This window comes from Puma concolor, chromosome D1 (genome assembly GCF_028749965.1).
Source record: "Puma concolor isolate L17-30 chromosome D1, mPumCon1.1.hap2, whole genome shotgun sequence".
NCBI classification, from domain to species: Eukaryota; Metazoa; Chordata; class Mammalia; order Carnivora; family Felidae; genus Puma; species Puma concolor.
This window is the reverse complement of record NC_141676.1, coordinates 109,589,170-109,616,102: the sequence shown is the minus strand read 5'-3', so window position 1 is coordinate 109,616,102 and position 26,933 is coordinate 109,589,170. Positions and strand designations below refer to the sequence as shown.

Below are 26,933 nucleotides of genomic sequence, written 5' to 3'. Positions count from 1 at the left end.
CTTGTTAGCTTCAGCAGGCATTGATTGTTGAAAAGATTATACATATTGGATAAAATTTGTAGGGTTGTATGTCCTTTTCAGAGGACTCTGCTGTCCATTGAAGATACTCAGATTGTCAGCAGATTTGATCAGGATCGGAGTTTCATCTGCACTGGGGTCCTTGAAACATCCTGGCTTTACTTGGAGGGAAGATTTGGAGGGTGTTTAGATGGGAAGTGGGGCAGGTGGGTTGGGTAAGGGTTCGATGGAACAAGACTGAGTTGAAATTGTTGAGGCTAAGTGAAAGTTTTCTACCTTTTGTGTCTTTAATTTTATATATGATTTTATAATTAAAGTAAAAACCACCTCGTCCACCTCCATCTACTACTACCCCAGCTTTGCAGGAGCAGAGTGGTTCGGTTTATAATCAGGGAAAAAAGTGGGATTTATTTTGTGAAACATAGACCCTTGTAAGAATTTCATTCTTTCCTGTAGCTTCCCTTGGTGGAGTTAAGTAGCAATTCTGTTACATTGTGCCTGATTTCCAGATAAGGAGACCATTATTTATATCTTTTTGCTCCTTGCTTATTTTTTGAAATTGGCTGTATGATATTTGGCTGAAAATGGAAGTACTTACAACAGTGACATTAACTTTCATTTATTCTATTGCATGGACAGATCTCCTGTTAGAGTATTTTCTAACATTATGGACCTAAGAAGCAACCAGTGATAATTGAATGTTAACCTTAGTATCTTTCACTTAGCCTGGGGCATTTAGAGATGATTTCTGATCTTGATCTTTTTTCCCCCCTGCATTATGCAGAATACCTGAGAGTCACGTTTACGTCTGGTGTAATTTCAGTCTAATCTGGCTCCTAGATGAGAAATAATGTTATAGGTTTAAAAATACTGTGGAAGATAGGAAAATGCTATATACTGTTTTCAGTTTCTAAAATTGAGATGTCTTAAGTTTAACCTGTATTTTTTTGTTACAAAGAATTAATCCAGAAAAACTTATAGACGTCCAGAAAAAATTGGAATCATTTTTAGCACAAGATCAAGATTTAAAAGAAAGAGCTCAAAGGGTAAGTCGTTGGTAAATTGGATACCTTAGTTGGAATGGAGCATATAATAAAGTTAGAATTCATCATTTTCTACTACTTTACGTTTCATGGTTATGCTTCACGTAGTCAAGTGGTGCAGTTCACAGATAACCAGAACATTCTTTAACTTTTAAAAAGACTCTGTACCTCGAAGCGTCCGGGTGGCTCAGTCGATTAAACGTCCAACTCTTGGTTTTGGCTCAGGTCATGATCTCACGGTTTTTAGGATTGATCCCCACATTGGGTTCTGCGCTGGTGGCATGGAGCCTGCTTGGGATTCTCTCTCTCTCTTTGCCCCTCCCTTGCTCACACTCTCTCGTTTTCTCTCAAAATAAATAAATTAACATTTTTAAAAAACTAAAAAAAAAAGATTATGTATTTCTTAGAACAAACTGGGAAAATGTCAGCTTTGTGCTTCTTCAGCACACTTATTGTAATTTCTTATATTAGCTTAAATTTCTAGAAAGCATAGCACTTTTACTGAATCCTCTTTAAGAATGAAATTTTAATCTATAAATATGACTTAATGTTCCCAAATTACTTTTTTTTGACTTGCTAATCCTCTTGATTAGCAAATACAAAGAATTACCACTTTCAGTTAAACTTACTTTTCAGTTCCTAGAGTGCCTAGCAGTAGATGCTTTAGAAAAGGAAGAAGGGAAGTAATTTTGTGTTGTGCTAACAGCTTCCTAGTCTCTAAACGGAAAAATATTTGAATCCCTGTTACAAAGCTCATCCTTTTCTCCACGCTCTTATGTACATGGAGGTTACCAGATCTACATATTATCTCTCTCTCTGCATCTCCCATAACATATCAGCAGTGAGTTAAGAGTGTCAGGATTCAGAGGTTGGATTCTGTGTCAGCAGAGAGATGAAATGAGAGGAAGGAAATAAGAGATGTGGAAAGAGCATCCTAAGTGGATAAGGAGCCTGAGCAGAGAAATGGTCAATAGTAAGGCTTTTACGTTATGGTTTTGAAACTGGATATTCTCGGGAAAGAAGTTTTATTTAAAGAGCAGATTTTACGTTTCTGGTTAAAAATTAACTTCTGTTATATTTTATCAAGTTAGCCTCACTCTGCTTAAAATACCATGAGTGATGAAAGCTGGAATTTAAATGCTTACTTTGTGTCAAGTGCTTAGTCATGATGTGACTTTGTTACATGGCAGTTTGATACGTGTTCTTTCTTCATCTTCCCAACAACCCAGGAGGGAGGCAATACTGATGTGACTTTACACAGGAGTAAATAGTAGATGGAGAAAATTAAAAATTGTCCAGGATCGGGGTGCCTGGGTGACTCAGTCGGTTGAACGTCCGACTTCGGCTCAGGTCATGATCTCGCGGTTCGTGAGTTCAAGCCCCATGTCGGGCTCTGTGCTGTCAGCTCAGAGCCTGGAGCCTGTTTCAGATTCTGTGTCCCCCCCCCCCCTCTCTCCGCCCCACCCCTGCTTGTACTCTTTCTCTGTCTTTCAAAAATGAATAAACATAAAAAAAAAAAATTAAAAAAAAAATTGTCCAGGATCACATAAGCTGTTAAGTAGCAGACCTGAGACTGATATCCACATTTGACTTTCTTCAGAAATTCCATGATACATCAGGAGGATTATAAGAAAACCAAATACTGAACTGTGCCAAGTTGGATTTCTATAGTCTCACTTCACCTGAAATCTAATGAAAAAGACCTTTAAGGGGGAAATTTTTTTTTTCCTTAATTTTTGGGTATGCAAACATTTGTGTGTGCAGATATCATCTAGCAGACATTGTTTAAATCTTTTAGAAAGTTTGGAAATAGTATGCACATTTAAAACTATTATACATGAATTCTGAGATGTCATGACTTACTGCATACCTAAGAGGTCATTCAATTATGAATCAGGAAATAAGGAACAATGGAAGGATGTTTCACTAGTTTGTGCATACAACAAATGAGCCTTCCAGAACAAAGATTATAGAATGCACATTGAAATAAATGATGTGATTTATTGGGTGTCACGCATGGTTTAGCAGAATGGCTAACTGTATTGCCAGCAGCAGCAAGCTATCTAGTTTCATAGAAGTGATTTTCTAGCCTTTGATTATAATCTGGAGAGAACAAAAACGATAGGCAACAGGGGTGATTTTTTTGTGTGTGTGAACAATTGTAGGGGAAAAATTATCCTTGAACTGGAGCCATTCATTGTTTTTCATGCCTCTGGAGACAGGGAAAATGGTTTGAAGAAAGGATTAGTATAAATTTATAACAAATATGAAGTTCAGGAAATATTGAAATGGGAATTAAATGGATTTATAAAATTTTTAAAATAAGAAATGCTTGCATAGATGTGTTTCATCATCTTTGTTGCCTGACTGTGTTACAGACTGATAAAGGATCAGGATCATGTTTAAATTTTGGTTTATATAGTTCTGGGTATACAGATACCTTTTTTCTTTATAAACAGCAAAGAAAAATAACACAAGTTCATGATGACAAATTACTTGAAGTGATAATGTAAAAGGGAAGGCTTAAGGAGTAAACTTCATGTCATGATTTTATTAAGCTTCATTTAAATACAGTAACAGTTTATTATGTTACAAAAGGTATTCTTTTCTAAGAATAAATAGATAAAGAATACCTTTAAATAATTAAATAAATACCTTTAACCAATAACTAAAATAATTATTACTAATAGCTAGTATTTATTGGTATTTACTATATTCCAGAAGATACACCCTGGTACTCTAGATCCATTTTCTTGGTTAATTTCTCATAACATTTTATTTATTTATTTATTTTTATTTTTATTTATTTAAAAAAAATTTTTTTTTCAACGTTTATTTATTTTTGGGACAGAGAGAGACAGAGCATGAACGGGGGAGGGGCAGAGAGAGAGGGAGACACAGAATCGGAAACAGGCCCCAGGCTCCGAGCCATCAGCCCAGAGCCCGACGCGGGGCTCGAACTCACGGACCGCGAGATCGTGACCTGGCTGAAGTCGGACGCTTAACCGACTGTGCCACCCAGGCGCCCCTCTCATAACATTTTAAATAGAAGGTGTTGTGATCTCTGATAGATGAGGAAACTGACAGAGATACAAGAGGTTTGAGCAGTTAGTAAGATAAGGAGCTCAGATTGTCATCTGTATCATTACATATCCTACTTTTTCCCCCCTGTTAGACTATACTGCAATGGACTGATACTAACTTGTAGAATAGCTTTCTGAGAAGGTGATATTCTATGTTGAGTTGGCTTGATGAAACCAAATTTAAGGTCTTATCTAATATTACAGTTACAAAAAGGTAGTTTTTTTAAAATGTAGAATGGAGATATATCTGCTCAATTATTTTATTATTAATTTTTTTTTTAATTTTAATGTTTATTTTTAAGAGAGAAAGAGAGAGACAGAGAGTGAGCGGGGGGGGGGGGGGGGGGGGAGGAGGAGGGTGCAGAGAGAGAGTGAGACACCGAATCCGAAGCAGGCTCCAGGCTCTGAGCTGTCAGTACAGAGCCGGGCATGGGGCTCAAGCCCAGAGCCATGAGCCAAATTCATCTGCCCAACTGTCTGAACCACCCAGGTGCCCCTATATGCTCACTTATTTTTAAGATATTTCACTACTGTTGAATTTATCCCTTTGGTTAATTTTCTTTTATCTGAGTTTAAATTTATTTTCCGTTTCTGACTATTGTATGTGATACATGTAAACCTCTTATTTTTACAGTGTTTTGTCTCCTATATACGCTCAGTGTATCTGATGAAGGATAAAGAAATATTTGATGTGAGCAAGTTACCTATACCTGAATATGCCCTGTAAGTATTCACATTACACTTTTAGTTGTGAATCCTCAGAGGTAGAGGTCATTTGTCTGCAACCTGGTTCTCTAAGAGTCCTCATTGAAACTGCTCTGCCTTAACTTAAGAGAATCTGTTAAAGATCTGCAGAGAAAAAGATTATGTAAACTAGAAAACTAGGTGAGTGTCTAGTTCTTGTTGTTTAAAGAAGTTTCTTACTTGTAAGTGAACATTTCTGAAAGTTTCCCTGGCAGTTTCCTGTAGTTTCATCTTAAAGGAGGTGGAGAACAATTGGTAAGCGCTGTTTGAAATCTTTAAATGTCTGTAGTCCTCTTGTCTTTGGAACGCTGGCTTGGAACACCATAGACCTTTCTTTTTTATGCTTTTGACACAAGTCTCCTTGTCAATTCTTCCTTTATTTTAGACTGATCCCTATAACTGCTTGCTTCTTGCCTGAGTGTTCTTTGTGTCTTGGTGTTTCTTATAGGTACTCACAGTTACCATGGCAAAATATCCCCGTTTAGTAACTGAGGTTACTATTACATAAAAAAGGAACTGTTGGTTTGTTTTGGCTCAGTATTTGAAGGACTTTTTTCCTAACCTTTTCAGCTATAAAGGAGGAATGCTCATTTTTTCAGTGGGGTTCTACCTGTGGGAAAAACATTGACAGAATTCTATAAAGCACCCTTGAGGTTAATCATAGGTTAAATATCAGCATAAAATTTCTAGTCAGTGATGACACATGTATTTTCAAGGCAAGGTCTGTGTATTTGCCTCGCTCTCCAGGAATTTGAATGTCTTTACCTTTAAATGGAGTCTGATAAAAACTTGTATCTGGGAGAGTTGCTGTTTTCTACTCTTCACATTAGATTGTGAGTTTAGTATAATAGGTAATTTGTCAGTTGTAACATTTTAGAATGATTGAAATTGCTAGATAACAGCATGAGGCTCCTGACTCTCTGTGTAGGTAATTGATGGAAAACTGCACACCATGGATATAACATGTTTTTGTCACTGAGCTGTTTATGTAGCAGTTACTAATTTCACCTTTTCTGAATGTGATTCTTGGTTTAAGTTATTAGCTCCCTTTTAGTATTCCATGAAAAAGTTCTGTCGTGGTTTTCTGATTGACTTAGCTGAGATATTAGTAAATAGGAGAGGCACAGGGCTCTGACACTGCAGGGTCATATTAATGGGACATTTTGTTGCTACAAAAGCCAGTAAATCTCATCTGTTCCCAGTTGACAACCTTTGCTTTTTACTGGTGATGTCTAAGGAAGGCAGAAAGTTAACTTCTGAGCCTAAATTATTGGTATAGTTTAATTTGGTGGTGTTTAGATGTGTAAGTTCCTTGATCTATAAATTCCTTTAGAAGCCCTTTGTTACGTGTGCAGGATATAATAAATGTTTTTAGAAATTGTTTTCCTAAAGAAACATGTTTTGAATAGTATGTACAGTTCATTGTGCTAGATGTTAAAAAATTATAGATGTACGTACTCTTACCTTAAAAGGGCTCCAAGTTTTAGTAGCTGAGGAAGACACACAACTATAATTGTAATACACTGAGAGAATGCTCTGATGGATAGGAGTTTATGATCCCACCCTGTAGTCTCCATAATAGTAATAATGGGAGGTGCTCAGTAGTGGCTGCCTGTGTGCCAGGCCGTATGTTAAGTACATTGGATCTGTGAACTCATTTCACTCTTACGACAACCCTAGGATGTCGTACTGATCATGCCGTTTCACAAACGAGAGAACTGAGGTATAGAGGTTCAGTAACATCCTTCAATCACACAGCTGGTGATGACAGTCAGGATTTGAACATCAACAGTCCCATTTCTGAATCTGTGCTTTCCCACTGCACCTCTGAGTTTTCTTGAATCATGTCTCATAGGAAAGAGGCAATGGAGCCGTGTCATCATGTTAGCTGTTTATTGTAGCAGGCCCGGTTTCAGGAGTTTATTTCCCATCTGCGAGTAGGAACTTAGCTGATCATAAAGTGAATCTTGATCTTAGAAGGAGAAAATAATTTTTCTTTTCTTTTTTGGTCTTGTTTAGAAATCCTTTCTTTTTGGGGTGCTTGGGTGGCTCAATCGGTTAAGTGACTTTGGCTCAGGTCATGATCTCACGGTTCATGGGTTCAAGCCCTGCGTCGGGCTCTGTGCTGAATGCTTGCTTAGAGCCTGGAGCCTCTTTTGGATTCTGTGTCTCCTTTTCTCTCTGCCCGTCCCCTACTCGTGCTCTGTTTTCACTCTCTCTCTCAAAAATAAATAAATGTATTTTTGTAGAAGTGATTATGTCATAGTAAAAGAGGAGAGGACAGTGGTAATTTGAGTTTGTTCTTTGCAGAGAGCTGTTTTGTCCTTTCTTGACCATGTCTTTTTCAGGTTTAGTATTGACATTTCACAAAGTGTTTTCATATAGTTAGCAAGTCGGATTGTTACAACAGCTGTGAGGTGGGCCTGGTAGGTATCGATATCCTGTATTTGAGGGAGCCGAGGCTGAAAGAAGTAAATTGGAAATAGGCAGATTTAGTACTTGACCTGTTCCCTTGTTTCTGGTTTCATGCTCTTTATGTTATACCTTGTTAACCTCTTAATGAAAAGTGAGGTATCTTCAGTGTTTTCTGATGGTATTTGGTATTTTTTGGCTTGCCTTTTGGATCATCTAATCTGTCAAGATTGAGTTGTATTTCAGAGGAGTGTTTTTTTAAAAACTCCAAAAATAGATCTCCACTCTTGAGAAACTGTTGCATAATACCATAAGCACACCATCAGTGTGCTGAGATAACTGTTTTCTTTTGTTCATGTTTAAGATCTCTTGGTCTTGCTGTGGCACCTCGGGTAAGATTTCTTCAGAAAATGCAGAAACAACCCCCCAAAGAATTGGTGGTGAGCCAAGATCACAAACAAATTGAGCCAAGGGCTCCCTCCCTCACCAATGATGAAGTAGAAGAATTTAGAGCCTACTTCAATGAGAAAATGTCCATCCTTCAGAAAGGTGGGAAAAGACCAGAAGAGACAGATTACACACCGGGTAAGGGGATTAGTGATGAAGAGGAAGAAGAGAAGGAAGATGAGGAAGAAATGGAAGAGAAACTGGCAAAAGCAAAAGAGTCTCCACTTCAGTCTGTCCCTAGCACTGGGGAGTCCAAGGAAGCCCCTGGGCAGTTCTTAGACAGAGATGAGGACGAGGACGATGGACACGATGCTGATTTCTTTACAGTGAAGCGGCACAATGTGTTTGGGTTGGACCTTAAAGAGAATAAAACACCACAGGTAAGTTTATTCCCACTGGATGGTCTTCTGTTATTTCCCACCACTTCTTACTGTGTGTTGCTTGTGGCCTTTAGGGGGGAACTCTGGGGGCAGGAGGGACTAGGAGAAATTTGTAGAATGACATTCTTTGAAGTGAAGGCTCCCTCTTTCTCCATATTTAAAGATGGAATAAGTGCCAGAGAATTCTCCTTGTTCATAACCTAGGAAACTCTAAGAATGCTAAAGAATTTAATCTCATTTGCTGCTCTTCTGAGGCATGTTTTAAAAGTAGCCAGAGCCATGGTTATAACGGTAAGGAAGGCAGGTGATGGGGTTCTATGGTTTATAGCGTGACGATCCTTCACTGTGATTATTAACATACTACTTTCTGATTTAAATCATTACAAATATCCCTTACAACAATTTAATCTCCCTAAGCATGGATTTAACTTGTAACGAGACATTTGCTTTGGGGCACCAACACAGGGTCTTAAATAGAAAGCCAGCACTCCTTTTTATTTTTTTTTTTTTTTTTTTTTTTTTTTTTTTTTTTTTTTTTATATATGAAATTTATTGTCAAATTGGTTTCCATACAACACCCAGTGCTCATCCCAAAAGGTGCCCTCCTCAGTACCCATCACCCACCCTCTCCTCCCTCCCACCCCCCATCAACCCTTAGTTTGTTCTCAGTTCTCAACAGTCTCTTATGCTTTGGCTCTCTCCCACTCTAACCTCTTTTTTTTTTTTTTTTTTTTGTTCCCCTCCCCCATGGGTTTCTCTTAAGTTTCTCAGGATCCACATAAGAGTGAAACCATATGGTATCTGTCTTTCTCTGTATGGCTTATTTCACTTAGCATCACACTCTCCAGTTCCATCCACGTTGCTACAAAAGGCCATATTTCATTTTTTCTCATTGCCACGTAGTACTCCATTGTGTATATAAACCACAATTTCTTTATCCATTCATCAGTTGATGGACATTTAGGCTCTTTCCATAATTTGGCTATTGTTGAGAGAAGCACTCCTTTTTAAAGGCCACTTATGAAGGTTTGTTAAAAATTTCATGTAGATCCTTTGTTCCTCTATAGGTACCTGCTAGGAAAAATAAAAGAGAATTCAGATAAAGCATCTGTTTTCTGGAGTGTCTGTAGGTGCGCGGTTAATGTGTTTCTCCTCCCCTTCCTTGGTCCCCTTCTTATTTTGTTTGCATTTATTCTTCATCATTTCTTTAAAGTGAATTGAATTAAAAACTGAGGCTGAGCTCTAATTTTTAATAAACTCTAAGACTCACAGTGGAAATTCTAAATTTTGAACTGTGAAACTCAGGTGGTGTTTAAGTAACTAAATAAAAATCTTGGAAAGGTAGCAAACATCATTATTGAGTACTTAATGTATAATTTGGTGTTTTCTGAACATTATCTCATTTGGTCCTTGAATAACCCTGTGAGGTAGGTACTGTCTCATTACACAGGTAAAGGGAAAAAACAACTGGGAGACAGAGACCGTAAGATAGTGATGTGCACTGTTTGTTGCTGGCATAGCTGGAAATTGAGCCTAGGTATTCTAATGTTTTTGGTTAAGTACATGGATAATGATCTGATTTTTGAAGTGTGATTTATTACTCTTTGTTATAGAATTGATACACTTTGTGTTGTATCTGATAAATCTGTGGTTAACCTAAGGCCACAAAGATTTCTTCCAATGTTTCCTTGGGAGGTTTTATAGTTTTAGTGCTTAAATTTAGGGCTAAAGTTTATTTTAGCTTAATTTTTGTGTATGGTGTGAGGGAAGGGTTAAGGTTCTTTTATTTCTTTTCTTTTTTTTTTTAATTGGGGTCTAGCTGAACCAGTATCTTTGTTAAATAGTGCTTTCTCCATTCAGGAACCTTGTCCCCTTTGTCCAGGTTGACCACGTATATGTAGGTCTCTTTGACTCTCGTCTCTGTTAGCCATCCTTTCGCCAGTAATACCCATCTTGATTAGCTTCATGGTAAATATCAAATTAGGTAGTACAAGTCTTCGCACTTGATATTTAAACAAAATTTTGTTTTGGTTCTTTTTGGGCCACTGTATTTTCTTATAAGTTTTTGAACCAGCTGGTTAATTGGTACAAAAAAAACCCCTTATGTTATCTTCATTGAGATTTCATTGAAATCTTTAAATCTGTTTGGGGAGAATTGACATCTTGAGTTGTCTGATTCAGCAATACAGCATATCTTTCCATTTATTTAGGCTTTTACTGTGTTTTAGTGTGGTTTTTTTGATTTTAAGCATGTCTATCTTGCATATTTTTTTGTTAGATTCATCTTTATTTCATAGTTTTCAATGCTATTATAAATTATACTGTTAAAATACAAATTTCTAATCCTTTGTTTTCAGTATTTTTGTATGCTAGTCATTCTAAACTGACCCATTAGTTCTAGTGGCTTTATTTTGGGGGATTCTTTGGGATTTTCTCTGTAGATGGTAATGGGGTTTGTGAATAAAGATGGTTTCATTTCTTCTTTCCAATCTGTGTACCTTTTATTTCATTTTCTTAATTATATTTTATGTTGAATAGCACTGGTGAGAGTGGCCATCGTTGTTCTTTTCCTCATCTGTGGGAGGGAAAACATTCAGTCTTTTATGATTATACCTGATGTTAGCTTTAAGTTTTGTGTAAATGCTTTTATCGGGGTGGGAAAGTTCCATTCCATTACTGGCTGGTTTAGTGCGTTTATCAAAATGGATGGTGAAAATTTTGTCACGTGCTTCCCCCCACCCCAGCTATTAAGGTGAATATATACTTGTTCTGTTAACATACTGATTTTTTTAATGTTGAACCAACATTGAATTCCTTTGATAACCTTCACTTAGTCACGATGTGTTTTATCTATTGCAGGGTTTTGCTTTCTAATATTTTGTTAAGGATGTTTGTTTCTGTGTTCATGAGGGATATTGGCTTGTTTTCTTCTAATGACTTTGGGACTGTGACACATTTAAAAAACTTTTGATACATTTTGCCATACTATCCTATAGAGAGGTCACAGCCCTTGACCCTGGCCTTGTATGCCATTGCCCCTTTACTTACTTTAACAATGAATACTACCACGTTTTTACTATTTTGAAAAAAAATCAGTGAGAAATGTCTTACCATTAGAGTTTATCTTTTTTTGATTCTATTATTGAACATCATTTATTTCAGTTGTATAATTTCTGTGCTTGTCTTTTTCACTCCTTTTCCTGTGCTGTGATACTGGTCTTTTCTGTTGGTCTCCAAAAGTCCTTAAACATTCGTTGGTGTTCTTGGGTTTTTAAACTTTTTCTATTATCTTCTGTCACACAAAATTGTGTGTTGGCCTGCCTTCCTTACTGGATTCTGAATTTCTTGAAATTAATGTCTTACTGGCCAGTATGTACTCAGGGCCTGGTACAGTGTCTAGCTCCTGTTGAATTTCAAAGATGTTCCATGAATGAATGAGTGATGTGCTGAATTTCTTAATCTTTCACTTTGATAATTTTATTTGTTGTGAATTAGATATAATTCATACCTGTGGGGTTTATTTTTGGAAACCTATATTTTGAAACTATGTAAGATTTTAAAAATATGATTTATCTGATTGGCTTAAAATGATTCAAAAGGTATTGTTTAATTTTCTATAAGCATGAGCATAAATAACTTTCTTTTTTTTACTCATTAAATTATATGCCTGTGTAGGCCAAGCTTTGTAATTTAGGTAGTAAATAAAAGTATCTAATAGTAATGATGTAAAGTTCTAACCTAAGAATACATTTTCATGGTGTACTATAGGAAGTTCTATTTTTAAAATACCTACATGATGTTTTTAAATGAAATAAATTGGAAGTGTATGACGTATGCATCAAACGTGAGGAATAGTTTGGGACGGCAGGATTTTGAGAGGCTGGAAAAGGAATGTTTTTCTCTTTCTTCCTGCACATTCCCTAGTGCTGTATACAGCTACAGTTGAAATTACTGGTTCTTTGACGAAATAGAAAGGCTTACTGCCTCCCCCCCACCTAATCTTGCCAGCTTTACTTGTTATGTGCCTTAAGGCTTTCAGAGTCAATGTTTACTTGCCCTCAGATTGTTACCATCTTTCTGGTTCTTCATCTTGTTTTTAAGGCATTTTGTTTTGCGTGTATTTTTGCATCAGCATTTGCAGTCAGGTTTCTATTTTAGCCTTTGTTCTTGCGTGTTATATTTTAGTATTGAGTTGTACTCACTGCAGGCTGCTTTCTTCCTCTATTACCTAATTTTAAGGATAGACCTGATAAAAGAATACCAACCAAACCATACTCACAATGGAAATAATACTATTATTTACACATAAACGCTGTATTCCCCTTGGGAGACTTAAGTACTTTTTCCAGACACGGTTGTCTTTGTTCACATATTTTTTGTTGCTCCTGTTTCGTAATTGCTGTTAGGGACAACATACCAGACATGTAAGAGAACTGGTTTCATTCCTTCTATCACAGGCTGTTCTTTGTCCCGATTATCTTTCTTTCCTTTCTTGCCCCCTTGGAAAGTGGAGGAGATTTGTTGAATCAGTTATAGCTTGGAGCATCGGAGGGGACACATTGGGTTGCAGATGACATGGGATTTGTTTAATAATCATTGTCATTGATAAAATAATTTATTTGGTGTTTTATCATATACCAGATGCTTACAAGTTCTCATTTTGTCCTCGTAACAGGAAAGGCAGATGATGATATTTAAATTTCACAAAGCCTTTTAAATGACTTTTCCAAAGTTACACTGGTGGAGTCAGTACTCAGAACCTATTTCTGATGCCAAATCACATTCTCCTGTCCTGTTGCCTACCATATGATTTGTATTTAGTTTACTTGATCTAAATGGGTGATGTCAGCATAACTGATAGCACGTTACATTTCTTTGTGCTACCCATTGTGTGCAGACACGTGGAATACAGAATTGGTACGTTTGCCTCTTTGGATCTGGGCATGAATGGAGAAGAGAGGTGCCGAGTGCAGGTGCAAGCAGTGTCTTCTGGAAGACTGCCCTGTCATAGTCCCTTTCTATTTGACAGGATGAAGGCATTAGTAGAGAAATAGATTTCCTTAGCACTGGGGAGCAAATCAAGAGTGACAGGGAGGTAGAAAGCGTAGTCAGGGTGATCACGCACCAGGGCAGTTAAGAGAAGGTTGGCTGACTTCCTGTCATCGGGAAGAAATCTGTGTTTTGGCTAGTTTTTTTTGGTATTGGCAAGAAAGTTGACTCTAAGGAAACAGTGTTAGGAGTGTGAATATGTAATTACAATGATGAATTTGAAAATGATTTTAAAACATTTCTTAAATATAAGAATGAAATCTCTAAGCATATACTTTTGTGTTTCTCATTTTATAATTGTTTAGGGAGGAGACTGATAGGTGGATTCCGTTTTTAGCTCAGCATTTGTCCTTTTACAGCCATCTAAACAGTAAACCTAGGTCAGTCTTAAGATTTGAATGATACTCATAGATAAGTCTTTGTTTATAGTAGAATCTATATTACGTTTACTTGGAGTCTTAGATTTTTGCACAGAAATTCTTGGTGTTGCAAGAACTCGCTGCTGGTAAAACATAGATTAGCTAATATTATTATTTATAAGTATCCTCTTACAAAAATATTCTAAAATTCCGAATCAAGATTCCTATATATGGAAGCTCGGTTTTTCTGCCTCTTGTCTCTGTCTTTTCTGTTTCCTCTTCCTCCTCCTTCCCACTTGTCTTTTTTCCCTCTTTCTGGGAGCAGTTACTGAGTGCCTACCAGGTGCCAGGGACTGTGCTAGGTACTTAGTGAGTTTTAGAGGCTTATGACTTGAGTTAATATAGCTGATAATTAAACTAGAATTTCAGTAGAGAATCCCAGTTTTCTCTTCCTTTATTCATTCATGCAACCAAATGTTTTAAAGCTCCCATATTGGCACTTGGGGGAGAAGATGGCCCCAGGGGCAATTGTACCTTAAATAACAGATAGGTGTTAATATGAGCTGGTAAAGCACTCTCACCAAAGAGTACAGAGTGAGAAAGACCATGCCACAACAAAGTATGTGTTTAGTTTGAGAAACTATTTCTGGTATGATGTTCTGTAGTTAAACTTTCTGAACCTTAGTGTATGTCTGTAAAATGGGTCCAATAACAATGTCTACTTTGCAGAGTTATGATTAGAAATAGAAAGCACCCAGCACAGTTGTGTATGTAGAAGAAGAGTGTTAACATTAGCTATGATTTCCAGCTGATAAAGTATAATAGGAATGTACAGATAAGGGCGTGATACAGTTTTGCCAGTGCCATGGCCAGGCAGTGTCTGAGGGAGTTGCTGGGGAAAATAAGGCCTTTGTCTGAATCAGGACCAGTTGTAGAAAGAAAAAGTGATGCACTTCATTTACTTCAGGTGTTATATTAGGAAACCAGTTTGCTTTTATGATTATAGCCTAGTGGATAGAGCATTTTTAACATTCTCAGTCTTGTGCATTGATCTGGACAGTGCTAAACCCTACACTAATATCACAGGTGCAGTCAACATCACAGCCAAATATTTATGGAGAGTTTATAATTTGATATAATCAGGGTATATTAGGCAGTGCCTCGTAGAAATGGATTTATTGCTTATAAATAGAACTAAAAGTGGTTTAACAGTAGGTATTTCATGTGTAATCATTAAATAAAATTATTGTATTAATTTCCTGGGTGGAGTTCTCTGTCCAGTTACCTGGCAGTATTCTTGTGGATATCAGTGCTGTGCAGTGTATTTCTAGAAGATACTATGTAGGAGATATTGGGATATGGATTTTACTTATATTTAAAGAATGCTGATTTAAATGGACATTAGAGGAAGTATTGTCGTTGTTTGGGGAGTGATTGGGCATGCTGATGAACTGTTCCAGGAGAGTGCTGGTTTAGCTGTTTTTTATCCCCATAATTATTTGATTTAACATGGGAATGAACTATGGTAGCTTATTTCCCGAAATTTCTTGCAGACAACTCAGTTTTTGTAAAAGAAATGTCAGTAAGTGATGAGTATCTATTAGTTTTCTGTAATCTGTCATGCACTTTGATTATCGTGTATCATAGACTAAACTCTTGCCACAGTCTTATGCAGTATTGCCCCCATTTTGCAGGTTAAGAAACAGAGACTTTGAAAGGGTCAATTGCTTGCCCAGTGTTGCAGAATTAGTGAAGTGGCATAACTGGAATTTGTACCTATGCCCACCTGACACAAGCCTCAGTGTAATTGTGCTTTGTTTTGATTCTTGGCAGTTCTACATTTAGGAGTTTCTTTTAGAGTTCATTTTTACTGCCTACTAGCACTGCAACTGTTCTTCTGCAGCCCATTACTGCCTCAGACTTGGCTTGGATAAGCCTCATAATTGGTCCCCACTGTTTTCCCATCATCTTCCTGCAGACCTCAGTCAGGTTAGTATTTTTTTCATGTGGTTGGCCTTCCATGCTTCCCTTAAGTTCATCCTTTAAACTGGGCTTCCTAAACTTGCCATGCCCCTCTCCCCCCTGCCCCCTGCCCCCCTGCCCCACTGCACCACCAGCCCATTCTTTCCTGTGTGAGTTTCCACTCACACTGAAGACTCTGACCACTCCAGCATTTCACATCTTAGCTACTCTTCTAGATTCATTGCTGATCATGCCTCTTCTTGAAGCCTGCCTTTACTTCTTCTTGTCATGGACATCTGGATTCTGATTGTCTGGTTAACTAGTCTTTCTCTTTTTGGCATTTCATAATATACCTCCATGAATGTCCTAATTTCTATTTGTTCTGTACTGGGTGACCACTGAGGTTGCCATAACCTATGTGTGCAGGGGTCTTATATAACGCTTAGTTGAATGAGACAGAAGGGAGAGCTCTTTAAAACCTGGGAGTCAAGATTACTGTGCCCTCACTTTTGATACCGTGAAGTGGAACAATGGTGGGATGACCTTCATTGTTGAGTAGTCTAGATAGAGTTGGTATATGTGTCTCTTGGCTTCCTACAGGTGCTTTGTCTTATTTCCTGTTTTTAATTCTTTAATTGCAATTCAAACTTCATTCCAATTCAAAAGGAATAGTTATTGTGTGACTTGAAAGTGAGATGTACATACTGAATTATATATATAAATATATATTTCCTTCCTTCCCTATTTGAGTTTTTTATGCATATGATTTCCTGAAGATGTAAATTGACAATGGAAAGCTAAAAGCTTTTGGCTTGATGTTTATTCTTTCACATGTTGAATCATTATTGTATCAAAATATTTTGACTTTTCCCTTCATTTCCTGCTTTTATACATCCTCAGTGTTTAAAGCATCTGCTGGCTACTGAATTTTCTAGTGAATTAATTTTATAGCCTAATTTTTAGAAACTTTATTTAATCAAGATCTGTTTATCTTTGCTTTAAAGTGAAGGTAATGAAAGAAATGTGAAATAGGACAGGCTATTTAAAAAATTTTTTGTTTTAATGTTTTTATTTATTTTTGAAGGGAGAGAGACAGAGCATGATCAGAGAGAGAGGGAGACATAGAATTTGAAGCAGGCTCCAGGCTCTAAGCTGTCAGCACAGAGCCTGATGCAGGGCTTGAACTCACGAACTGTGAGATCATGACCTGAGCCAGAGTCGGACACTTAACCGATTGAGCCACCCAGGCGCCCCTAGGACAGGTTATTTTTAAGGGCCGTGTAAGTTGCCCTTGAGCTTGATTGTTAGGATAATCAGAAATAAGGAGCTTTTCAGTCATCAACACGTGCTTATTTATATTTATAGCTCCAACAAATATAACTGAAGAGAATTTAGGCTAATATGGCAGGTACTCTGGTTATGAACAGGTTTCCAAATGCTGTTTGTAAGACCCTTTGTTCTTAAAGTCATAGTAATCAATATATGTCTACCTCCCTAAAGCTTTTTAACAGGAGGGCTGTGTTTGTGGAGGCACTGGATTGTACTCAACATACTATTCACCTCGCAAATTTGTTGGAACAGATTTCCGTTTTACTTCGTTCTGTTCAATGTATGTTTTTGGAACAGCTTCAAAGGTACATGACAAATCTTAAGTCCAAGGCAGCAGCTGAAACAGTGCCATTTATTGGTGACAGGCAGAGTTAAATCACGTTTGCTTTGATGTGAAGCTTTGCCATGAAAGTTTGCATTTCAGGTGAAATGGAGGCTTATTAAATGAACGCTTCATGGGTCTTTTAGGAAAAACTCACTCACCGAATACTTGATGAACACCTCCTAGTAAGCACCAGGTGTTGACAACATTAATAACATTCCTTGTCCTCATGGAGCTTAAATTGTACTGGGGGAAGCTGCACAAAAAAAGAAGTGCGTGTGTTGTGGGAAAAATGAAGCAGAGTAAGGGGGAGGCAGGGTTGGGGTGTGTGTGGAGTATTGCAGTTGAACATGTAATACCCAGAGGCCCCTCCCCGGGAGTACGTAGGGCACTCTTCTGCCATTGCTGGCTTAAGACCTTGACTGGTTTTTGAGCCCTGAAAATGTTGTTGTGCTCCCTCCATCCATGTGTAATTTGAAAGAAAAGTTGTACTAAATTTTAAAGCAGTGGAAGTCCTTAAGTTTTGATTTTTTCCATGTTGACTAGTTTATTGCTTTTGTTGAAATATATTATTTCATACACATCTTCAAGTACTCCAGCTTGGCTGGTGCCCTGAGCATGTGTGTAATTTGCTGGTTGGTTAATGGAGCCTGGGAGCTAGACTGGGTAAAGGGAATGTAAAGAGAATTCAGACCCTCTGGGAGCCCATGCTAGCAAGTTAATTGGCCAGAGCCAGTGACACTTCAGTAAAGTTCAGTGGGAACACGGATGCCTGTATGTTAAGAAAGGCCAGTTTTTTTCAGTGACAGTAAAATCTAAGTATAAACTGTATGTAGTTGACATTAGAAACCAAAACCAAAAGAGTCAGCCTTTTTACCAGCAAAATGAGTTTATTCGGGAATTTATTCAGATTATTGCAACTCAGGATAAACTATGATGAAGCGTAGGCAAATCCAGAGAGCAGGGGAGAGGGAAAGGAGAAAGTTGGGAGGGGCTGCTTTGAAGAGTTTCCAGGTGATGCTGGCTTCTCATTGGCCGAGTGTGTTGGTTTCTCATTGGCTGGGCTGTTGCTGGGCCAGGAGAACTTCTTCCTTCTTCCTGATTGGACATGTAAAATCAGTTTCCTCTGGTTGGGGGTGTGATTGGTGATGCTGGAGTGCTCCCCTTTCAGGGCTCCCTGACTCCTGTTCACAGCACTTCTGAGAGTGAGGTTGTCCTACCGACTTCATGATGGCTTACATTTTAAAAGTTTTCAGGGCACTGCTTCCCAAGCTATGTTTTCTCAAGGACTAGGCCTTTAATTTCCAATTCATCATACAATAATAATTTTACAAAACATTAAAGAAAAACTACTAGAGTAAAATGCACCTCTCTTTGTTTTCTGGCTCTAGCTCTACCATTTTTGCTGCCTTTTCTTTGGGTTGGATTGTTTTAATTTTGGAGCATAGAGTATCCCGGTGTTTTTTTCTTTTCTTTTCCACCTTGTTGGAAAAAGCTGTTTATATGGACATCATAGAATGCTGTGGGGATATTTGTGTATGTGTGTAATGAATGATGCTTAGTGAATGGAACTTAGAATTTGCCATTTAGAAAATTGTGCAGTTTCTCTTTAACCCTTCCCTGCCTTTTGGGTCCTTTTTGATGAGTGGAATTTGATCCTGTGAGGGACACTGCCACACCTGCAGTATGAGGGTTCCTCAACCCTCTTTGGTGCTTAGTTCCCTGTTTAAATTGTGCGCTTACCCCTTCAAGGAAGGAAGGAAGGAAGGAAGGAAGGAAGGAAGGAAGGAAGGAAGGAAGGTTGAGAGGAAGAACTGGTAAGTAGGTTTTTGGTAGGCGCATTGACTGTAAAAGGAATGTGTAACCAGATGAATCTCCTTGAGAGCAGGTTGCACTTTTTGCTTGTTGTTGCACCGTCTGCAGCATCTTTCATACAGCAGACACCTAGCACTTGTTTGTAGTTTAGGGTCATTTTCTTTCAGTGAGTCTCTCCTGCTGCATTCATCAACAGCACTTTCATCCCTAGTATCAAAATAAAGCAATAATATAGCTAGCTCTTCCTGAATAAGTCATGATTGGAAACATCTACAATGAAGTTTTAGTAAATTGAATTTTGAAATTTTTATTTATTTTTAAAGTCGGGAGTGTTTGTTATAGGACAGAAAGTTTATCTCTGTTAAGCAAGTAGCAGATCATCAATCTCTGGACATTGCTACTCCCGGAAGGCTGTTGCTATTTTTGGTTTGTTTTCCTTTCTTTTCTTCTTGTTGCTTGCCTGCTGGCTGTTAGAATAAAGGTGACAGACGGTCCTGATACAGTGTTGGACAGAGAATCTGCTGGTTTTTGCTTGGCATTATAAATGATTGAAAACAGACTGACATTTTGTTACAGGTTAATAAAGCCAACACAGTAGTGATTATTACAGTGCATTAATTTTAAGCTCTAGAAACAAGTGCCTTAGTAAATGTTCCTGGAATATATGAAGAAAATCCTAAGCATTTGACACACGTAAGATAGGCATCACATATTGCAACTTTTCGGAGAGCACTTAAAGGATGCTGCTCCTGTTTTCATGGATAATCTTTCTTGATGCAATTTTCATTACTGTTGGTCAGCTTCCTCCCGTTCCCTCACATTGGTGGAGCAAATGAATCACTTAATTTCTTAGTAGCAGTTACTATAAAGCCTACTTCCAAATAATTTCTAAGTTTGTTTTCTAAATTAAAAAGGCATATTTCCTGTTACATCTTTTGAGTATTTATGATTAGAATAATTCTGCCACCTGCACATATTTTCATATCTGCTGGTTTTTGTTATGGAGAGCAACAGAGTAGAGGAATGCTTTCTTCCTTGCTATGATTCCTAATTTTGGAAGGTACATTAATTTCAGAATGTTTGATACGGGAAATAGTTACAGAGTTCAAAACACTTAGTAAGAACTTGCTAGATAATGTTCTCTCCTGTGGTTTGGTTCAGCATTGTTTTATTTCCTTTGCCTCTCCTGATCTATGTAGACTTTTTTCTAGCTGCTGACAACATGTCCATAAAGTAGAACTTTACACATCAAAGACTAGGTAAAGTTCTGTTAGGCTATCTCTACTCCCCACCCACATGTTCTGAGAATGACTTTTTTTTTTTTTAAGAAATCTGAAAAGCTGGCTTTTAGTGACTCTTATTTCTCCTTAGTATTTTCTATTGAGCATTGTTAGTTGACTCAATTTGAAGCACACTTAGTAATGTGTGTTAATAACTATTGATCCATTTCATTTAATATCTTGAACTAAGTATTGTTTTTTTAATGGGCATTTTTAGAAATAATACTCTATTTTTAACTTTTTCCCTTCCATGAAAAGGAGGGAGAAAGTATCTTATTGCCAAAAAATATGCTATCAGGCAGGCTTCAGGACACTATTTGGTTTCCAGCCTGAATACTAATACCATTTAGCCAACCAGATTTATAATGGGTTTATAATGATAGGATTAGATACGGGGTAGTGGGTTAATTCTCCTCTCTCCCTTTCCCACCTCCCATTAACTAGCTCTCTTATGTGGTGGAAATTACAGATTCATTTGGCTCTTATTTACTGAAGAGAGAAAAACAAGTTATTTCTAGGTTTCAAGAACTGTGGAGAGTCTGAAATGCCACTCTGCTTGCAGATTAACAAGTAAGCTTGCCACATTTTGATTTATGTTGCTAGACAATTCATGGCACAGTCAGCTGTAGGAGCTTCAAGTTTGCTTTGGTTTTCTTGCTTTTAAATTCCATAGGGACCATGTGCATGTGATGCCAGCTGGGTGCCATCCACAGAGTAGGTTTGTGTGAGAGCTGAGGAACTTCCATCTTGGAAGAGGGCCGCTAGCAAACCTGCCTAGCCTTTGCCCACAGGAAACACTACTTTTATTAACCTGTCCTGGAACGAATCTGTTCACCGCCCTTGAGGGAAATATTGTTTTTATCTTCTAAGGCTGTCTGCTCTGTTGACATCCTTGAAAAGATAATCTGGAAGAGTAATGGATAGAAGATGGGCAGAAACATGAGAGACCCATGGCTGGTTGTCTCCTAAAGCTAGATAGCAGCAAAAAGTCAGAACTGTTTCTATCTGTCATTTTGTTGTGGTCTGCTTTTCCCCAGTGCGAATGTAGAAAAACTACTCCCATTTAAATAATCAACATGAATTCCAGAGACACATAGATTCCTCCTTGTGAAAACTGTTAATTTTGTTTGATAAGGCCCTAAAATAGTGGGGAGTTACTTTTGCTGAAACTGAGTCAGTGCTCCAAAGTGTGCTTCCTCAGCAACCTGTGCTTACCACTGTCATAGCACTGAACACTCTGCAATGTCATATTGTTTGTTTTTCCCACCTTACCATGTACCTTTAAGGAGGCAGAGAATGTGTATCACTCATTTTTGTATCTGATCCATCAGGATTGCCTCTCACTATGATAGGTTCTCAGTAACTGTTGAATGAAATGAGTGAATGATAAGTAAATGAGTAGAACTTTTTAAATTCAAATCTAGTTGGCCTTTTATCAGTTTATTCAGGTTCTTTACCCCAATTTGAGACTGTACCATTTGATAGAAAAATGTGCTTGGAACATAAGTGGCCAGAAAATGGTTGTTGGCCAATTGGGTTAATTTTAGATAGGACCCTTGTATTGGAATTCAGAAACTGGGTTAGATAACAGTAAATATCTTGTGTGAAATATTCCCTAAACCTCTATTAACCATCCATCATCCTTTTCTCTTCATATTGGTTGCTTTGATCTCTGGATCTGCTTTCTTGATGTGGTCCTCTGTCTTCTCTAGCGGAAAAAATAAGTGAAATATTGGCCACCCACCTTCTTCTAAAGATGGTTGAGGAAGTCTTTAGAAAAACCAACTTCTTTTAAGGTGTCATAATTCTCAAATATTTTTACATACTGCATAGGTTACTTTAAAGTTTTGCTTAGTACTGACCCTTTATGAAATTGAATTGTATCTAAATGTGCTAAATCTCATTCTCTTTTCATACACATTGCCTTAGAAGGTATTAGTGTGCTCCATTAGTCTGAAAGCTCTCTTCTGTAAGTGGAATGGCCCTGTGGTGTCACTGAGTAATTAGTCTCGCAGGCAGACTTTGAGACCAAGTGCAGTTTGCTTTTTGTTTAAAAGGCCAGTGTTGAAGCCCCTTTCCTTAGACACAGAGCAAGCCCCCACCTTCATTTCCATCTTGTAGCCCGAGCCACTTTACATATTCTGTTCTTTAGGGTTCGTGTTTCTTGTAATTGAAAACATCCTTAAATACTCAATAGCTTTTAAAATATTGTTATTTAAAATACTCCTTTATCCTAAAAATTTAATAAAATATTTTGTAAAGAAAAACTGACTTCTTACATTGAACCACTAGTAATTTATTTTACAGTGTGTTCGCTTGTAGCGATCAGTTTGATCCTAACGTTATCCCATCAAAGGCTTGTTTCATGTCTAAATGTGTATATGGTTCTGTGTAGACTTGATGAAACTCTTCCCTCTAGTTGTGTACTTATTCAGCTGCAGATGGAGGCAGGAGCAAATGGAAGCAGTCTTCCTGTCTCTCATAGGAAGCACACAGCACACAGGCTCCTCCACAGGGAGGCCCCTCAGGTTCTCTTGTCCCCACACTGAAGAAGCTTGCAGAAGCATTCTAAAAGCTGCTAGGTAGTAGTTGTGCTATCTCCTGAGACATATGAGTAAGCATGATAATCACAATTATCTAATTATTTTCTACCAGAAATGAAAGAATTGTTTTGGCAGATCTGTGTGTTCACATTTGTGTTGGCTTTATATGTTCTTACCATGAGTATATTTAGTAGTATAGAGAAGAAAAATGATTCTTAAGCTTTTTCAAATTTGGATCTACAACTACTTTATACTCAATTATATTGTCATTTATATCATTAATTTGAATGGCTTTAGATAGTTTTATAGAAATTCCTCAGATCAGAAGTTGAGGGCCAGAGTAGTTTCATCACAGTTGGGAAGCTTTTTTCCAGTAGCATTCATTTGTTGACTTGTTGCACATTGTGTGAAATGTCAAGCCTCAGCAGATGCCACGGAATGATTGTTTGATGAGGCTATTTATGTCTCTGGTTTTCTTAGGTTGAAAGACCCTGCTGGACTACTTTGAACATAAGCTTCTTTCTTATTCTATTGAGATCTCTATAAAAACGCCCGTAGAAACTTCAGGGACTCATTTATTCCTACTTTCACTGAAGTAGTTTATAGTACCCAGACTCAAAACCTACTGAGGAAAGAATGAAGATACTAAGCCTTTAAGCATCTGGGCTAGCCTGAGCATTTGGGATTGTGTCTGTTGACTTTAAATATTCTCTGCCATGTTTTCCCTCCTATAGTTAATCAAGTTTTTTTTTTAATTTACATGATATGGACATGATACTGTACCAAATATGAATAACAGACTTGTCAGCCCTCAAGAAAGTTATATGGTTGAGGAGACAGGATATTGATATGGAAGCATTTTGTGAAATAACAATAGAAGTATAAGAAAATAATATAAATTGTTGAACTGTAGTAATAGAATGGTTTGAAGAACTAGAACTTTGGGCTTGAGTTCAGGGATCTTTCTGGAGTAGGTGGGACTTGATGAGTGTTGAAGGTTGCATTGGATTTGGTAGTTGGACTAAGGAGGGTAGAAGTATGAACCGATGAGGGAGCAGTAGTTGTGGTCTTTCACTTTTGAATAATAGGAGGGCTCTGCAGGACGTGGTGAGGAGTAGTGAAGCAAGCGAAGGATAATATCTATTGATACGTTTTCATATTATCCAAGTTTATTACTGTGACCACTTATTTCAGCTTAAATATAAATCTGATCATAGTATCAAGTAAAGGAAACTTGGTACAGATTCATCTTAAAATATGACTTCTAGAAGTGAGAGTCCTTTTAAAAAATTGTAGAATACTTATCACTGAAAATATAATTGACATGGTATGTTATGTTAGTTTCAAGTGTACAACATATTGATTCAACCATTGTAGACATTACTAACTGCTCACTACAGTGTGTGTTGTCACCATCTGTCAATATTTGACTATATTTCCTATGCTTTACTTCTCATCTCTGTGACTTATTTATTTTATAACTGGAATTTTGTACCTCTTAATCCCCTCATTTATTACAACCATCCCCCACTTCCCCCTCTTGCAATCATCAGTTTGTTCATTGTGTTTAAGAGTCTGTTTGTTCTTTTGTTTTTTAGATTATACACATAAGTGAAATCATTTGGTATTTGTTTTCTCTGACTTACTTCACTTAGCATAATACCTTCTGGGTCTATCCATGTTGTCACAGATGGCAAGATTCCATTCTTTTTTATGGATGAATAATATTCCACTGTGTGTGTGTGTGTGTGTGTGTGTGTGTGTGTGTGTGTGTGTGTGTGTGTGTGTGTGTATCTTCCACATTTTCTTTATTCATCTGTTGATGGACACTTGGGTTGCTTTCATATCTTGGCTATTGTATAATGCTGCAGTACACACAGGGGTGCGTATATCTTTTTGAATTAGTGTTTTCATTTTCTTTGGGCAAATAGCCAGTAGTGGAATTATTTGATCATATGGGGTTTCTGTTTTTAATTTTTTGAGGAAGCTCAGTACTGTTTTCCACAGTGGCTGCACCAGTTTACATTCCCACCAACAGGGCACCAGGGTTCCCTTTTCTCTGCATTCTTTTGAACACTTATTTCTTTTTGATACTAGGTATTCTGATGGGTGTGAGGTGATACCTCTCTATGGTTTTGATTTGCATTTGCCTGGTGATGAGTGATATTGAGTATCTTTTCATGGGTCTGTTGTCCATCTGTATGTTTTCTTTAGAAAAATTTCTGTTCATTGGATTATGTTCTGGTTTTTTTGGTGTTGAGTTGTAGAAGATCTTTATTTTGGGTATTAAGTCCTTACCACATTTATCATTTGTAGATAGTCCCTTTCATTCCGTAGGTTGCCTCTTTGTTGATTGTTTCCTTTATAGTGCAAAAACTGTTTATTTCCATGTAGTTTCAATAGTTTATTTTTTTCTTTAGTTCCCCTTGCCTGAGAAGACAGATCCATAAATATATTGCTAAGGCTGATGTCTAAGAGATGACTGCCTATGTTTTCTTCCAGTTTTATGGTTTCAGGTCTCACATTTAGGTCTTAAATCCATTTTTAGTTTATTTTTAAGAAGGTGGTTCAGGTTCAGTCTTTTGCATATAATATAGTGGTCCAGTTTTCCTAACACCATTATTGAAGAGATCTTTTCTTTGTTGTTATCTTGCCTTCTTTGTAGTAGATTAATGGACGTTATAGGTATGGGTTTATTTCTGGGCTCTTTCTCTTGTTTCATTCATCTTTGTGTCTGTTTTTATGCCAGTACCATCATGTTTTGATTTCTGCAGCTTTGCAGTGTATCTTGAAACCTGGGATCATAATGCCTCCAGTTTTGTTCTTCTTTCTCAAGATGGCTTTGACTATTTGAAGTCTTTTGTGCAAATTCTAGGATTATTTGTTCTAGTTCTATGAAAAATGATACTGTTTTTTTTTTTTTTAATAGAGATTGCATGGTTTCTATAGATTGCTTTGGGTAGAATGGCCATTTCAACAATATTCCCTCCCCATCCATGAGCGTGGTATATCTTCCTGTTTGTGTCATCTTCCATTTCTTTCCTCAATCTCTTCTTGTTTTCAGAGTTGGGTCTTTCACCCCCTTGGTTTAATTTATTCCTAGATATTTTATTCTTTTTAGTGCTTTTGTAAATAGGATTGCTTGGGAGTCTTTTTACAACTCTGTGAATAGTCTTAATTAAGAAACATTATAATTAGCATTAATAGTTGTGATTCTTAATCAGCAAGAAGACAGCAAAATACTCAGATATGGAACTGTTCTAGACCTTGAAGGCCTGATACAGGGTTAGATATGTTGAAAATTAATGCGTCATATTACTCCTCTCTCAGTGGGAGACTTTGAGCCCACTTCTCCACTCTCCGCACTCCCTTTTCTGATAACAGCTTTATTGAGATAAAATTTACATATCCTACATTTCATCCATTTAAAGTGTATAGTTCATTAGTTTTCAATGTGTTTGTGGGGTTGTCCAACCATTTTCTTTTTATACATATATATGTATACATATACATATACATATATATGTATAAATGTTTATTTTTGAGAGAGAGAGAGTGGGTGCAGTAGGGGCAGAGAGCGAGATACACACACACACACACACACACACACACACGCACACACACACACACACACAGAATCCAAAGCAGGCTCGGGGCTCCAAGCTGTCAGCTCAGAGCCTGACACGGGGCTTGAACCCATGAACCCGTGAGATCATGACCTGAGCTGAAGTTGGACACTTAACCAACTGAACCACGCTGGTGCCCCCCACCATTTTCACCATTATAGAATGTTTCATCACCTCCACAGGGAAGTTCCACGCCCTTGAGCTGTTACTCCTTAAACCCCCATTTTCTTTCCACCATAAGTAACTGGTAATTTATTTTCTATCTCTACAGGTTTGCTTATTTTGGATGTTTCATGTAAGTGGTATTATATGTGGTCTCCTGTGACTGACTTTTTTTCACTAAGCATGTTTTAAAGCTTCATCCTTATTGTTACGTGTAGCAGTACTTCTTTTCTTTTTATGGTTGAATAATATTCTGTTGTATGGATATACCACATTTTGTTTATCCATTTATCAGCTAATGAGCATTTGAGTTCCTTCCATCTTTTGGCAGTTATGAATGATGCTGCTGTGAACACTCA

The 26,933-nt window shown here is 37.4% G+C and overlaps 1 protein-coding gene across 1 annotated transcript in view; it reads left to right on the top strand.

Moving 5' to 3' along the window:
* The window catches only part of DDX10 (DEAD-box helicase 10), a 281,913-nt gene that overhangs the window by 43,978 nt on the left and 211,002 nt on the right, over positions 1-26,933 (top strand). The window contains exons 11-13 of the mRNA XM_086679182.1: positions 977-1,064; positions 4,779-4,867; positions 7,665-8,127. Of these exons, the coding sequence (XP_086535308.1) occupies positions 977-1,064; positions 4,779-4,867; positions 7,665-8,127 (640 nt within the window). The remainder of the gene's footprint in view (positions 1-976; positions 1,065-4,778; positions 4,868-7,664; positions 8,128-26,933) is intronic.